General features: G+C 37.6%; 2 protein-coding genes across 2 annotated transcripts; both read right to left on the reverse strand.

Annotated features, from left to right (window-relative positions):
* Positions 1-173: 173 nt before the first annotated feature.
* On the reverse strand, positions 174-7,085 carry si:ch73-174h16.4 (leucine-rich repeat-containing protein 14). Its single transcript, XM_051115700.1, has 3 exons — positions 6,808-7,085; positions 2,866-3,729; positions 174-1,436 (listed from the first exon to the last, which is right to left on the reverse strand). The coding sequence occupies exons 1-3, from the start codon at positions 7,083-7,085 to the stop codon at positions 857-859; spliced, it is 1,722 nt and encodes a 573-aa protein (XP_050971657.1). The 3' UTR covers positions 174-856.
* A 1,088-nt stretch (positions 7,086-8,173) lies between these two features.
* Positions 8,174-15,772, reverse strand: maf1b (MAF1 homolog, negative regulator of RNA polymerase III b). The gene is made up of 8 exons (XM_051115702.1): positions 15,228-15,772; positions 14,472-14,556; positions 11,393-11,524; positions 11,154-11,316; positions 9,936-10,057; positions 9,729-9,848; positions 9,548-9,640; positions 8,174-9,379 (listed from the first exon to the last, which is right to left on the reverse strand). Exons 2-8 carry the CDS (start codon positions 14,552-14,554, stop codon positions 9,355-9,357), a joined length of 738 nt encoding a protein of 245 aa, XP_050971659.1. The 5' UTR covers positions 14,555-14,556; positions 15,228-15,772; the 3' UTR covers positions 8,174-9,354.
* Positions 15,773-15,881: the final 109 nt, after the last annotated feature.

Genomic DNA, 15,881 nt, shown 5'->3' on the forward strand with positions numbered 1-15,881 from the left:
AAAAACATTAAAAATCTTACTGTTCAAAAACTTTTGACCTGTAGTGTATGGGACAGGGCTACTTCGTTCAAGATAGCCATCTGATGTGACGTGACAAAATAATACAAATTTGTACAAATTCACTGCTATTGCCACTATTTTGTTATAATAAAATATTTTCCAGGACAAATACGTCGGAATAATTTTTAATTTTTCAGGTTTCATGTGAACCCTGTTAAATTCTGTGTCTGTGAACATTAATTCAACACCATAATCATCAAATCATATAGATTATATGAAACAAGATGAGGGTGTTTTTCATTTCCCAGTAAGTCTTGATTTCCTTCATGAGACACTGAACAGGTCAAAGATTCATTTAGACTGGAGTGAAAGCAGATAATATTGAAAAGCATTTCACACTATAGAACATGAACATTTTAAATATTCACACAAAAATAAAAACAGATTTTTGCCTGAAAAATACAGAAAATTTGGACTGTAGAATAGAAAATTCAGAAACGTCAACACGAGTTTAGTTTAAAAAAAACTTTTAAGAGGTGTCGTGGTTCCTTCTGTTGTTGATTGCCATTAACATTGCCCTACTACAGTATGATTTAAGGCAATAAAACCCATACATAATGCAAAACAACAATAAAAATCATTTCATGTGAGAAGCTGCATACAATATAATGCTAAGGTTTCCACTAGGCAGCCCTTTTATACAATTGTGTGTATAAGGTTTGCTATTACTGAAAAAGCTTGGCAACAAGTAAATTCCCCATTAAATCACGATTATGTTGTTAAAACAATCTGAGAGTACTAGGTTATAGTTTTGATTGTCACATATTAAGAGAGTGAGCTCTGGGACATTCACCCTCTAGTCATCCACAGTTAAGTCTGGGCTATAATTTAAAAGGTCAGAGGTCACAAGAAGGTCCCGGGATCGTCCTCTCAAGTTCAGAACTTCATCTAGCAACCTAAGCGTTAAGTCCCTGCCCTCAGACTCCTCTAGCAGAGGCCAGTCCAGCAGCTGAGCACTGGAGGGGAGAGCTGGCAGACCAGGCTCATATTCCTCTAGTGGATTGGGATAGAGCAGCAGACGAAGAGAAGGGATTCCTGCTGCTGTACGGGCCAGGGAAAGCAGCCCCGTTCTAGAGAGCGGGTTTAAGGCCAGTCTTAAGCTACGTAAAGCCCGACAGCAGGACAGGGAGGGAAGAAGAGCTCCCAGGAGGGCGTCTGAGAGGCCACAACCACAAAGTGAAAGCTGGCACAGAGAGTTTTGGGCTTGAGCTAGGAGACGGCGCAGAGAGGGCATGGACGATTCATCAAGCCAATTTTCACTCAAGTCAAGTTCTTTTAGGAATGAGGCATGCTGGCTGCAAGAGAGGTAGGCCAGGTCCGTGGAGGTCAGGCACAGGTATGGCAGCTCCAGAACCTCCAGAGGCTGGGAAAGAGAGCTGCAAACAAGAAAAAGAAAAGTTAAACATGTGCCAAGTTCATATGCTGACTTCATAAGGTTTTGAAAAACTTCCATCCATCTATATCTATCTATCTATCTTTCCATCTGTCCATCTATATATTCATCCATTTATCGATCCATCCATCCATTTATCCATGTCCATCCATTCACCTATATATCCATCAAACCATCCATTGATTCATCCATCTATCTATATACCCATCCATATGCCTATATATCCATCCGACCATCCATCTGTCCTTCTTTCCATCCATCCAACCATCCATCCATATCTATGTCTGTCCATCAATTCATCAATCTATCCAACCATCTATATATCTATAATGTCATCAATCTATATGTCTATATATCCATCCAACAATCCATCCATCCATCCATCCATCTATATATCTGTCCATCCATCTATATAGCTATATAACCATCAATCTATATATCCATCCATATATCCCTCCAACCATCTATATCCATCCAACCATTTATTCATCCATCCATCCATCTATATAGCTATACATCTATCCATCTGTCCATCCATCCATCTATATAGCCATATATCTATCCATCTATATCCATCCATCCATCCATCTATATAGCTATATATCTATCCATCTATATATTTATCCATCCATCCATAAATCCATCCATCTACCTATTTATATATCCATCCAACCATCTATCTATTAATCCATAATCCATCCATATATCTGTCCATCTATATATCCATCCATAAATATAGCTATATATCTATCCATCTATATATCCATCCGTTCATCCATCCATCTACCTATCTATCTATACATCCATCCTTCCATCTACCCATCTATCCATCCCTCCCAGGACTCCTCTCTATGATATCTGTTTTATCATTTCTTTCCCTACATGCTGGTCAAATCATATGAATTTTGTTGGTTAGAAGACATGACTTGTTAAAACAAATGTTTGTTAGTATTAGAAATAATGTTTTCTACTAACATTTTTTTCCATTATATTATAATCACAAATGTATCACTCTGACATTTTTTGACATTTTTGTAATTACAATTTTAAAACATTTAATTTAAAAAATATATATAATTTTCCTTTTGACTTGCTTAGTTAGGGTTTAAAAGACACTTAATATAATAACACTGACACTGTAAAACTGCTTTACAGCTGAATCTAATTTGTTTATAATTGACAAATTTTACAACATTGACATGAACTGGATTTAATCAACACTGAACTGACTCAAGCTCAAGAAAACTACTGCCTTTAGTTGAGCTGCTTATCGCTGAATTAAACTTCAGATGAATAAGTGATGAACTTTACAGTTGCATCACTGATTCTGTTACTTCCCTGTTTAATACTGAGAAAATGTTTTGAGTGGACATGACAAACACAGCTGTTTAACCCCACACGTATGAATGTACCTGAGCAGCAGGCGCAGGTGTCCTGGCAGTCGGAGTGCAGTCAGGCATAATCTCTTTAGTCTCTTCAGTGAACCCAGCCCTTTAGACATGTCCTGAAGTGCCCCCTGCTGGCCAGGCTGTGTGCGTTGTAAGTCCAAGTTACAGTAATGCAGTCTCAGAGAGTGCAGCTGAGGAAAAGGAGCTAACAGTGGAAGCAGCATAGCCAGGCCCGACACCCCAAGGCTGGAGTAGCGGATGTCCACACCGAGGAGATCCTGCTGAGGCAAGAGACCCAGTAAGGAAGCTATGGAGGGTGCTGAGAGCTCCTCCACGCGGAGGTAGCGGCAACGAAGCCGCAGTGGGCCCGGTTGACTAAGGGCATCACGGACACGCTCCCAAGATCGGGAATTGACAAAAATGTCAGCCCTGACATGGACCATAACCACCTCTTCCCAGTCTTGATCAGATAAACTACTGTTATTACTGCTGGTGTTTGATTTCCCCTCAGATAAAGTCTTTCTTCTCTGGATCTCCATCCTTCTCCTGATACCCTTTACTGACTCGTCTTCTGGTACCATCTGTTCATTCGTTCTGCAATCCATCTTCTCTACTTCTTCCACTCTGTGTCCTCCTTGACTGCTTTCACCACTGTTCCCGCACCCTACCTTGCCCCGGTCTCGTTTGATGGCGCCCCGGTCACGTTCTGCTTCCAGTCCTCTCTTTCTCTCTCTTTCTCCATCTCTCCTGTGAGCCCTGGAGGCAGCAGCTCGAGCTTGAAGCACCATCGAGCAAAGGGCAACACTGAGGGACCATCCACCCATCGAGTCCTCAACTCTCCCATCCTCACACTGAAGCCCACTGAGATCCAGCATCTGCAGGCAACACCTGGTAGAAGGATGATGTAGACAGCTTGTGAATAATGCTTAAACAGATATAGAAAAAGACTCAATATAAACCAACACAAGTAAGAGTGATACAGAGAAAATAAAAAGACTGTGAAATCTATTGTACACACATAAATTCAAACTTTTCAAAGAATAAAATATTTTGCACAATGCTTTATAAACACTGCCTGCAAGTGCTTAGAAGCCTCTCACCTCTCTACTGCAATCTTGGCCCATTGCTTGCTTGGAAAGGCTTTCAGAAAACAGATAGTCTTTGGTTTTCTACAAATTCCATTTGCATTTAGTCATTTAGCAGATGCTTTTATCCAAAGCGACTTACAATAGAAGCGATCGAAACCAACAAAAGAGCAATAATATGTAAGTGCTGTGACAAGTCTTGGTTAGTCTAATGCAGTAAATGCAGCAAGGGTGTTTTATAATAAATAAATAAAAAACAAGTAGATAAAACAGAAAAAGAAAAGAGAATGCTAATGTTAGAGGGTCAATACTTTTTTTTTTTTTTTTTTTTCAAAAAATAAAATGAAAACAAGAAAGAATAGAAAAAAAATGAAGAATGTGACTGTTAGAGGTACATTCTTTTTTTAAATAAAAAGAAAAGTCAAAAGAAAAGAAAAATAACAGAGAACACTAGTGTTAAGGCCTGTTTACACCAGGAACAATAACTATAAATCAGCAGGCCTTTAGAGACTCATTTTTTATAATAAATAACAAGAAAACAAGTATAGACAGACTAGAAATGAAATAGAGAATGCTAGTGTTAAACGGCCAAGTTATTTTCCACCAAATATTTTCAATGAGATTTTAATCTGAAGACTAAACATTCTACAACAGATCCCTCAACCAAACGTACGTAGATTTGGATGTATATTTTGGGTCAGCTGTCCTCCATCAAGCTTCAGTCTTTGCACTAAAGACATTACAATCTTTGCCAAAACGGCCTTCTACTTCAAAGAATCCACAATAACCCACATATCATGGACATGGTGTTCCTCTGCTCATAAGCTTTGCCTTTTAGGAACCAGACATACTGCTGATCCATGGGTTCTAGTTTGGTCACATCACTCCATAAAACACTACTGCAGAACTCCACAGGTCTATCCAAATTAATTTTAGCATAGTCAAGTCCAGTGTTGAGGAAAGCTACTTTTAAAAGTAATGCATTACAATATTGTGTTACTCCCTAAAAAAGTAACTAATTACACTACTCAGTTACTTTTTATGTAAAGTAATGTTATGTTAACATAAAAAGTTCTATTTTTGGCAAACATAAAAGCCCTTTCACACCAAAAGTGAAATGAATAAGCTTCAGGCTGAAGGAAATGTATACTAGTCTGTACAGTAGAATGCAGAAGTTAGTTCATCGCTCTTCAGCAATATAAAATGAAGCACAAATGTTAGTTTAAAATTTCAGCATAAAATGTTAATGTTAGTCCAAAGTAATTTTTGCTTATTAGTATGGTTGAATTGGATCATTGAAGGTCAGAAGCAAACAGATTAGTTAATACAATGGGACTAAATACATAAAGGATTTGCGTGTTATTTAACATATTTAATTATTGCATATTCTGAGTTCGCCTCTGTGCTTGCTCCCGATTTCCCTCAACATGGTGACAGAAGAGTTGTCAATCAGTCAATGGTAAAACAAAGTAACTGGCGGTATTTATTTGAAAAAGTAACTCAGATATTTTATTGTAAATTTGTTACTAGTTACTTGAACAAAGTAATCTGATTATGTAACTCTTTATGTTACTCTTTATGTTACCCTCAATACTGGTCAAGTCAGCCTTTTATGTTCTTGTTCTTCAAAAGTGGCATTCCATTTTCTGCATAACATATTTTGGTATCATTAAGACTGAATGTCAATGTAACTGGAATTTGATGGACTAACATGTTAAATTGTAACACTGTACTGTATCCAATGTTGCGGTTCAAAATAAAAAGAAGTTTAAAAAGTCTGCGCGATAGCTTTGTGGGCAGTGCGCCGACATACAGCGCCGTTGCGCTACGGGCATCCCGTGTTTGAATCCCCACAAGGACCTTTCCCGATCCTGCCCACTTTCTTTCCTGTCCATTCTGATCTGTCCTATAATAATATTTGTCCTAAAAATGCCAAAAAAAAAGTGGCATGACATGTTTGTCCATTGTTCTTCTTATACTCTGCATTGAAATATTTTTCTTCCTTTCATTAGGTCATCTTGCAAGTCTTTGGCATTAAATGGTTTTTCTCAGTTGCTCTAATCAAACATTTTATTCCTCTTGATGATATTGTGCTTTTTCTACAATGCTCTCAAAGGTTTTCTGGTACAACACTTTTTAAATGTATGAATAAGGCTGCCAGCTGTCTCTAACTTTCAGTGTTTTGGAAATCTTCTTGTAGCCATACACTTTCCAGCTAATTCAGTTTTGTTATAGTTTCCAAAGTCTGTTGGAAAGTTGGATAAAAGTTGAAAAATATATATTAAAATAAATAAAAATAAAAAACTAGTAGATAGAATAGAAAAAGAAAGAGTGCAAGTCTTAGAGGGTAATTTTTTATAAAAAGAAAAAGGTAGAATAGTAATAGCTGCATTACAATCAATCAATCAATCAATCAAATCATTTTAAATTTACAGATGCAATTTCAAAAATCTTAGAAAAGAAATTATTACAGTCTCTGAAGGCTGAATGATTTAGACTGCAATTGTGTACATTGTATTTTTTTTATTTTTTATTTATTTTAAATGACATGCTTCACTCCCAAATATTTTTACAATACTATAGCACAAGGGTCTTATTTCTTTTCGTTACTAAACCTTAAAAGCCATTCATTATTGATTCGTATTTTATTTGTCATCTATGTGTGCCTCATTACCTTGTTTACTGCCATTATGGTGAAAGCAGCAGGCATCAGTGTCACTTCTACCTATATTTATCCGTGCTGTTCCGCATCTTTAAAGGTCGGAGACATGTCACATGCTACGGTTGTGAAAATATTTCTATATCCGTATATAACATACTGAACTTTTTTACGGCACACTTTGTCGTGAAAATGAAAAGTGTCATGTAGACTTATCCGTACCTCTTGTCCGTCAGTCCCCTGACCACAGCCAGCAGCAGAGCCTGAACGCAGAGGCGGTTCGGAGGGCACTCGCCCGATTTCCTGCTGCCTCCAACGATCAGTTTTCGCTCAGGCCACCGCTGGACGAGCTCGCCGACGGCTAGAGGACGGCAGTGGGCGAAGGCGGCGTCCAGCAACGCTCGGTAGAGCTCCCTCGGCACACAACTTAACCAATACGGTGAAGAGCTGTGGTCGCTCACCACCTCCCGGGCGCACAGGTTCAGCAAAGACAGGACCATCTCTGTACAAACAACGACGGCGTAAGAGATTATTACTACAAATCAAATGACAGATTAATTAACAAGACAGTTGAGAAATCAAACCTTTATTTCTCCAGAATGCCTCTAAAAGCACCTCGGTGTTTCTAAAGCAGCTACAAAATAATCTCCCTCATCACACAGTTGTTATACCGCATACTAACTACATGTTACATTCAATTAGACTCGTTTAACAGGCATCTGAATGTCACGGACGTCTTAAATGTCTACCAAACCTAAATATAGGATTTATTATGCTCAACCTTTAGCGGGTTATTAATCGTTAATGCCTGGTTTATGACTTGAGAGAACAATACGCAAAACATGAGCAACAGACATATAAAATATAACTCTGTGCGGCCTGTAGGAATCTTAAAAATGGTTTAAATATCTGGAGCGTTTTTCCATGCCATTCCGACTCCCTGCCTGATGTTTACGCCTGAGCGTAGTCGCCCTTTGATGACGCAAAAAAGACGCACGTATTAGGCGACGACGCCTTAACCAAGCGTATGAAAAAAAAACCGACCCATGATCAACATAAAAAGTTCACATACTGATTTTTCTGTAAAGAGTGGTTGTTACACGCTACCCTTAGCATCTTTTGTATGAGCAGTATTGTAATTTTTACATACAAATAATTCGTTTTCAAGAAGAGCTATAATGAAACATTTTGTTTTTGTGCACAGGATTAAAAACAACGCCAGGAATTAGGGTAGAACAAGCACTAGAAAATTAATAAAGAGCCACTAAAATGAAGAGATTAAAATACTGAGATAAGCCCAAACTGGTGATTAACTTGTACTTTTCCACAACCCTATATTTAAATCAGGAATTACTCCTTAAAAGCCAGTTTAATTTTAAGGAAGCTAAAGTAAGGGGCAGTCTGTTTTCTGCAACTAGCCAATACAGGGTTTAAAAACAGCCATTTAATATCAACATAAACAAACAAGCTGGCCTCTCTAGAATATTTGCCATATGCATCTGGTTTTCAAAATATTAAACAAAGCTTAAGTTGCCTTTTGTCCTCAGTATCAATTTGGAAATGGTCATAAATAGGAAGATGTCAGATATCAAACAAGCATGGTTTTATTGTCACAGATGCTTAATCGTCATGTTGATTTAAATCAATAAAAGAACAGAGTCCATTCACATTTTTCTTTCCACATTAGGGTGTTATTTAAAAAAAAAAAAAAAAAAAACACATTATGAAAAATGGACAGATTTGGAAAAACCAGCTTGAAAGCTTCAACAATATTTGGTTTGCATGTTTACCATTCAGCTATGTAAACTCATAGCAAAGCCCATTTTACAGAACGCCAAAAAAATTGCAGCAACAAAAGTGAAAACTGCAGACAATTAATAACAATAATAAAAATCAGTGCAGTGTATTCTAAAATACATGAAGTTAAAATAAGTTTACCAAAAAGCTGTATAGTTCAACCTTATATAAAGATGTGAGGAAAAAGAAGTCTAAAATGTCTAGAGCACAATGCTACCAACTGCAGGATCATTGCTTCAAATCCCAAGAAACACATGTAGAGTGGAGGGGGTGGGGGAGAGTACCTGTTAGTTGGTTTTGATAAAAATATTTGACAAAAAAAAAAAAAAAAAAACATAAAACACACAACAAGCTTTCATACACTCAGACTACAGACCACATTAATGACAACTCACATAGACAAACTTCAAACCTTACACAGCTTTTAAAAAAACAACAACAAAAAAAAAACAAAAAACAACAACAACATGCAATTAAACAGATTAAATTAATCCAGAGGGTATGCAGTCTTTGTTTTCCAAAGTGTTTAAAAATCTCTGCTGTCAAAATGCTGGTGACTGAATGTGACTTTTATTCACTCCTAGGTGGAGCTGGTTTCCAGTGGGGTATTTTTTTTGTCTCAGCCTTGCCAGTGCCTAAATGAGTCCATATCAAACCTTGTACAGCAGCGCTCTTGGAATACTTCTCAGCCACAGTCTATGATCTCCTTTAAAGGCAAATGGGAAGTGTAAAAATTAAAGTCTTATTATTTTCCCTCCTCAGTCCACCGTGAACCAAAGAAAAAAAAAAACAAAAAAAAAAAAAAAAAAAAAAAAAAAAAAAAAAAAAAACCAACTTAACACATTTATGAAAAAAACCCAGAAAATAAAGTTTTGATTTTTTTTTTTCCTCAAAAAAGTAAGAAGAAATTAGGTGCAAAGTTAGGTGCGAGGCCCTTTGGCTGAAGCGCAGGTTGTCATCCCTGAGAAAGCTTTAGACGCACAGTGCTCGGGGAAACCTGCAAAACAAAACCTTTTTAAAGACTATACCAAAGACATATCAGAGATGGCTCACAGGCCTATTACATATTAAAAAACATGATTGTTATTTCAGTTTTAATGGTCTATGACAACCTGAGCTTTTATGGTTTATGTGTAAGAAGATGTCTTCAATAAAACAATCTCACCTGTCTTCCATGAAGCTGTCCAATTCCTCCTCATCATCCAGCTCCATGTCCAACTCATTATCAAGGCCACAGCGACCATAACTACTGAGAACACTGAACAGCAGATTAAGATGTTAAAAAAACAAGAATATGGCTTGTAAATTACTTTATTATAACGTGTGCACAGTGAGTGATTACTTACCTGACTGAGCGGCAGGTGAAGAATACAATGCGCTTAAGCTTTTTGTTGTAAAAGAAGTAGTTGAAGGACCACAGGCTGCCTTCCTCACCAAAGGGGTCAGAGTCAAGGTCTGGGTTGTAGCTACAAACATTAACAATGGCTGTTATGAAAATACATGTACGGAACACATTTAATGAGGGAGAAATCATTTATTTACTCCTCACACACCTATAGATGTCACAACCCTGCAGGTTTATCTCTTGGTCAATGGCATTCCATAGTTCTGGGCCTAAAGAGTTAAACTGCTCCCCCACAGCAGAATAAAGGCTGCTGTTAACGGAGTCAACCACCTGGAGGACACAAACAGATGGTTAAGAAAAAAAAAAATCAAATATGTAAACGGAAGCTAAACAAAAATACATTTATAAAACAGGGTTCCCACACCTTGGTTAACTTCAAATTCAAGGACCTTTCAAGGACTTTCCAGGTCCAATACCCTTAAATTCAAGGACTTGATACATTGTTACAGTTGTTTAACATGTGTTAAACAACTATGCAAAAATGCATTTGCATTTATTTCTCTGATCTGATATTCTATTTGTCGTATTTCTGTTTTGCATAAAACTAGAGAATATTCAGCTCTGCACCTGGCCAAGTGATGGTCTTTTGGATCCATGGCAAGCCATTTTTGGTAATCTTATAATTAAAATATTAGCGCAGTTACCATATCCCATATCAAAACTCAAAACATGTAGTTTCCATACCCATATGTATATTTTACAGTCACCCTTGTGTAGACTGATCATAAACACAGCTAAAAGGCTTCCAACCAGTGCCATCTCAAAACTTAACATCTTGCACAGTTAAAAACAGCGATGTAGAACAATTTTGCAGTTGGAGAGGAAAACGAGATGGGAGTTTTGCAACTGTCTTGAACCAGAATACACAAAGAGTTCACGCAGAGCTAGACAAGATGAGCATTTGAGGTTAAAAAGTATATAAATAGTATTTTTTTTTATATTTTTTTTAGAAAATAACTAATCGTTATGCTAAACAAGACCCTTCTTCCTGGGCTGGAATCATTTAGAGTCCTTTGAAGTTGCATTTAAACTGCATTTTGGAAGTTCAAACTTGCAGGCACCATATTAGTCCACTATATATGGAGAGAAATCCTGAATTTTTTTTCTAAAAAAACAAAAAAAACAAAAACAAAACTATTTCTTTACAACTGAAGAGAGAAAGAAATGAACATCTTGGATGACAAGGGGGTGAGTAAATTATCTGTAAATTTTTGTTCTGAATATGAACTTCTTTAAAACTCAGAATGCATAATGTTGCTTTCGTTCAACAATTCTTGACAGTGCATTTAAAAACCTTTTAAACCTCACAAAGTTCTTTACTTAGCAGGCACTCTGTCATGACACAATAAAATCCAGTCATACTAACCCAGTTAACGCTGGGTTCTCGGCTGAACTCATGGGCACGGGCAGCACTGAAGTCGTAATCAGGCCGGAACGACTCGTTCAAGGTTGTGATAAGGTAGAACAAGGTCTTCCTGCAACACTTATCACTGAGTGGGTTTTCTCCATCCTCTCCACTCTTCCCCAATCTAAAAGAATGAGAAAGATTGTGTAGTGCAACCAAAATAGCTGAGGTAAAGCGTATGGTTGTGTGTTAAGACTTACAGGTTAGGACTCGGAGCACTGCTGGATTGAGGGGGTGACAGAGCTTCCAAAACATGTGGCTCCCCCTCCTGACAAAACTGCTTAAACATGTGCTTGTCATCACCAGCCATCTTGCACGAGTAACTCTCGATCCTACAGGTATGAAAAGAGATTATCATATGAATAAAACAACTGCACACAGAAATATATTTAAGATACAACAAACTTTTTTTTTGTATTGCAGTAAAAGGTATCCATTGGAATCATCCCAACCTTGACTGCTGGACTTTTCCAAACCTATATTTTTAGACTTGGCTAAAATGTCACAGATGTAGAGTGAGGGGGGAGGGCATGGGAATATCATGTGTGTTTATCTTTCTGGCTTATGCAAGAGAGGTTGTGCAACATTAGACAGTCCCAGTAACAGCCCACAGACATGATTATTTATAGGTGAAGGGCAAAGGCTGTAGCAGGACACTGAGGAGAATCATATGATTTGAGACACTGTCGCCTGCTTCCTTCAGGGGTGTTGAAGTGCCACAAATCAAGAAGAAACAAGCAAACAATGTAGAACAAAGGTTAAACTGTATCATAAACTGTAAATGGGTGTATGTGTCTGCTGTGTGTAAAGATCAGTTTGAGGGAAGACACGTCACACTAAACCAGACAACTAGGGCTGCAACAAGATACTGATGGTGACTGTTAGTAAATAGAGATGGTACTAAGGTAACTGTACATGCATTAGTCAGGCTCTTCACTAGTTTGAAGTTGGACACGTACACTTCATTGTGAACACTATTTAAAGATCTATATAAATGGTATTGGCATCTGTGCTCGGAGATGCCACATTTGATCTCTCTGTACTATACTCTACACTAATCCAATAACTTGGTTAAATGCTAAAGAAACTGGCAGATCATATGAAACTCAGCTGTGTTTACATGCTCCCCTAAATAGCCGCGCTGGTATGTGTTAGATGACACTACGATCTGCGTCACGGGTACAACAATCACATCTCTATCAAGGGTATATCAGTCCCCTTTATCCTTGCATATCTTCACAAAGTGAAAGAAAATACTACAATACAGTTATAAACCCAACAGCAAATGATAAAGAAATGTGTACAAGTAGTGAAAATTCAAATAAAATGAGTACAATATCACTTACTTCAGAACTGTAGCATTGTTTGAAGTTGTTAAAAGTATAAAACTACCAAATTATTAAGACACAAAGATAGCAAAGTATAGAGGGTTTGCACTTATGTCACGATTTGGTCAGTTGTTCGGGTGCATGGCCATACTGGCAATACACAGATGTAAACAACAGCATGGATTGCACAGTTAATGTACTATTGAATATGTTGTTCTGCTAATTTATGTTGTCTAAACCACGGAAACAAACGTGTGGAAGCTGCTAAATCATATAGAGAGGGACTTGGTAAGCAGGAAAGGGTGCAATATTTTGACTAACTAAAGTCAATAGGTGGTAAAGATACATACGAGCAGTATTAAGTAAGATGTTAGTCTAAAATTTCAGCTACCTGACCGGAAATGATAAGAACAAACATGAATGTTTGTCAAGATTCTTGCCCTGAAAATCCTGGTTCTGTGTGGCCAATCATAAACGCCTTTTTTCCTCAGAACGTTTTTTTTGCACTCTTCTCCTTGATTTGTTATAACTTTTGGCAGTCTATAGTAAGTTACTTCAAACGTTTTTTCCACTCTTACCAATTAGTATAGCCCAAATCATGACAATAATTAACCACTTTCAGCACCAATAATCAGCAAAATATGCAAGTTTCGTTCGTTTCAGGGGCATTGTTTACGTTCAGTGCCGCCAATATGGCTGACTGATGATGTGTTGTGAAAACACTATATAACTGATCATTTTCAGCAGCAGTAATCAGCAAAATATGTAAGTTTGATTGGGTTAGGTGGCAGTGTTTACATTCTTTGCCACCAATATGACCAACTGATGATGCATCATGAAAACACTCTATTGCTATCATTTGGAACAGTTTAGCAACTTTTGTACTTTTCTGGTTCCTGAACTGAGCTCAAACATGCTAATGTATGCAGAGTGAAAGCTAAAACACTTATGCACATGATGCTTTGACACTACAATAACCACAGGAAGAATCAAAGTACGTGTAAGTTGAAGCGTGACAGGATGTTCACCAGAATAGACACCTGAACACAAGAAGTAAACCATCTAAAAACAACCTACGGGGTTACTGCTCTTTTTGACCAATGCATTTCCATGAATGTTCCAGTTGTTTGCATCTACTGGATAAGGCTTCTTAATGTTTTTACAGAGTTTGCATTTAGAATGAGCCATTTGTACCTAATTAAATATTTTAGAATTGTGTATTCATTATTCTGAGTATTCATTCTAGGGTTCCTCAAATCCTGCCCTGGAGGGTCGGGGCACTACAGAGTTTAGCTCCAACCCTGATCAAACTCACCTACCTGTGATTTTCCAATGATCCTGAAGACTCTGATTAGCATGCTCAGGTGTGCTTGATTGGGTTGGAGCTAAACCTTGCAGGAAAGTGGATCTCGTGGGCCAGACTTGAGGCTCCCTGTTCTAGACACTGACATGATTTTAAAGCAGGGGTGTCCAAACTCAGTCCTGGAGGGCTGGTATCCTGCAGAGTTTAGCTCCAATCTTGCCTCAACACACCTGCCTAGAAGTTTTTATTATGCCTAATAAGAGCTGGATTAGTTGGTTTAGGTGTTTAATTAGGATTGGAGCTAAACTCTGCAGGACACCGTCCCTCCTGGAACGAGTTTGGACACCGCTGTCATAATGAGATCATGATGATGGTTTGATTTTAGTCTTCAGAAGAGAAACGATCACTTTATATGATGAACAATTTTAAGTTAAGCTTTTCTTCATATATAAACATTGATCAATGCACATACATTGAGCACTATGTAAATGTGTCAAAGAGAAAGTTTGGAATGACATAAGGGTGAGTAAAACAAAAGAAAAAAAAAAAAATTAATAATTTTTTGGTGAACTATCCCTTTTTTTGGGATACCCCTTTTTTGTATAACACAACTCTTAGAATAATTTGATATCATTCCAAAGTTCATACCTGCCAAGGATATTAGCATCTCCAGTTTCAACACACAGCTGGGAGCTCAATGCCTCAAAGCGGGAATTCTCTAAAAGCTTCATAGCTGGAAAACAAAACACGTACACACACACTTAACAGAAGCCAAATATCTGTTTCATTGTTTGTGAATAACCTGTTACAATATAAAAAATTGACTGACGCAACTAATTGTATCAAGTTCAAATGAAACACTAATGGAGATTACAGGGAAACAGCTGGGTACGTGTAGCATTGCTAATTTATATGCAGTGCGTTACGTAAAAACAAATGTACGTATGGACACATTGATTGCATAATTACCTGTATAAACAAGGAAATAGTATGTTCATTTAAATAAATGCATAACATATAAATATATAAATATAAAAATGAATAATTAATTGCAAAAGCAACAGACCACACATAAAACTGCACTGAAAGATGGATTATGTGTTAACTCTACAGCTGAAAACTGTAAGACAATCGAAAACAACCCATCTGCCTGTCGCCCCCTCCCCCCAGCAACCCATTAAAGCACTTCCTACTTTATAAATCGACCTGGGCGTGTGGGGTTTAAAAAAAAAAAAGTGGGGGCATTTTACTGACAATAGCAAACAAAAGAGCAAATGAAAAAGCAAAGCAGGTTAAGAATAAATACATTCGATTATTTACATCCAGCAACAAACGTTAACCGACTACTGAACAGCTATGCTTAATATTGACGACATATCGCAGTGTATTGATTGTAATGCTTACCTTTAGTTACTGTTGTACTGCCACTTTCCAACTAAAAAATTCTGGGCGAACAGAGTACCAAGTTCGGCTCACAGACAGCTCGGTTTAATGAGTTGTTGTCCAACTAACAACACAATACAAGCCAAAACGCTTTGGCGTCTAAGCGCGATGTGGGATAACAATAAAATACGTTGTACAATGTAAATTCAGTATATTTGAAAATGACTCGGTCGAGACTGACATATTCTGCTGGCGTTTTCTCTTACCGCAAAGCTACTTATTTCGACTAAACGCAACATAAAATTCAGCGATTGTGTCGAGCTCCAAGGCAGCGACTGCAGCAGCATCCCCTTACTTGACCTAGAACAAATTTACCTTCTGAAAACGATATAAGCGTCGGTTTAAATGACGCGACTCGATCAACCGACGCTTAAATTGGCACTTATGACCTTTCGTTAACGATTATGTCTTCTGTTTCTTGTCTTACGTTAGTGAAAATCTCGTAAACATCCACCAACAGTCTCTATATCCGAAAACAGTGTAAAGCCACGCCTCTTAGCAGCCTCAAATATTTCCGTTGATGATGACCACACCCACTTGTGTGTGCAGGAGAATAATACAGAGACTTCTATTGGCTATTTAGTCTGTCAATTAAATACACTAGTCAGTCTATTG

This window comes from Labeo rohita, chromosome 7 (assembly GCF_022985175.1).
Source record: "Labeo rohita strain BAU-BD-2019 chromosome 7, IGBB_LRoh.1.0, whole genome shotgun sequence".
NCBI lineage: Eukaryota > Metazoa > Chordata > Actinopteri > Cypriniformes > Cyprinidae > Labeo > Labeo rohita.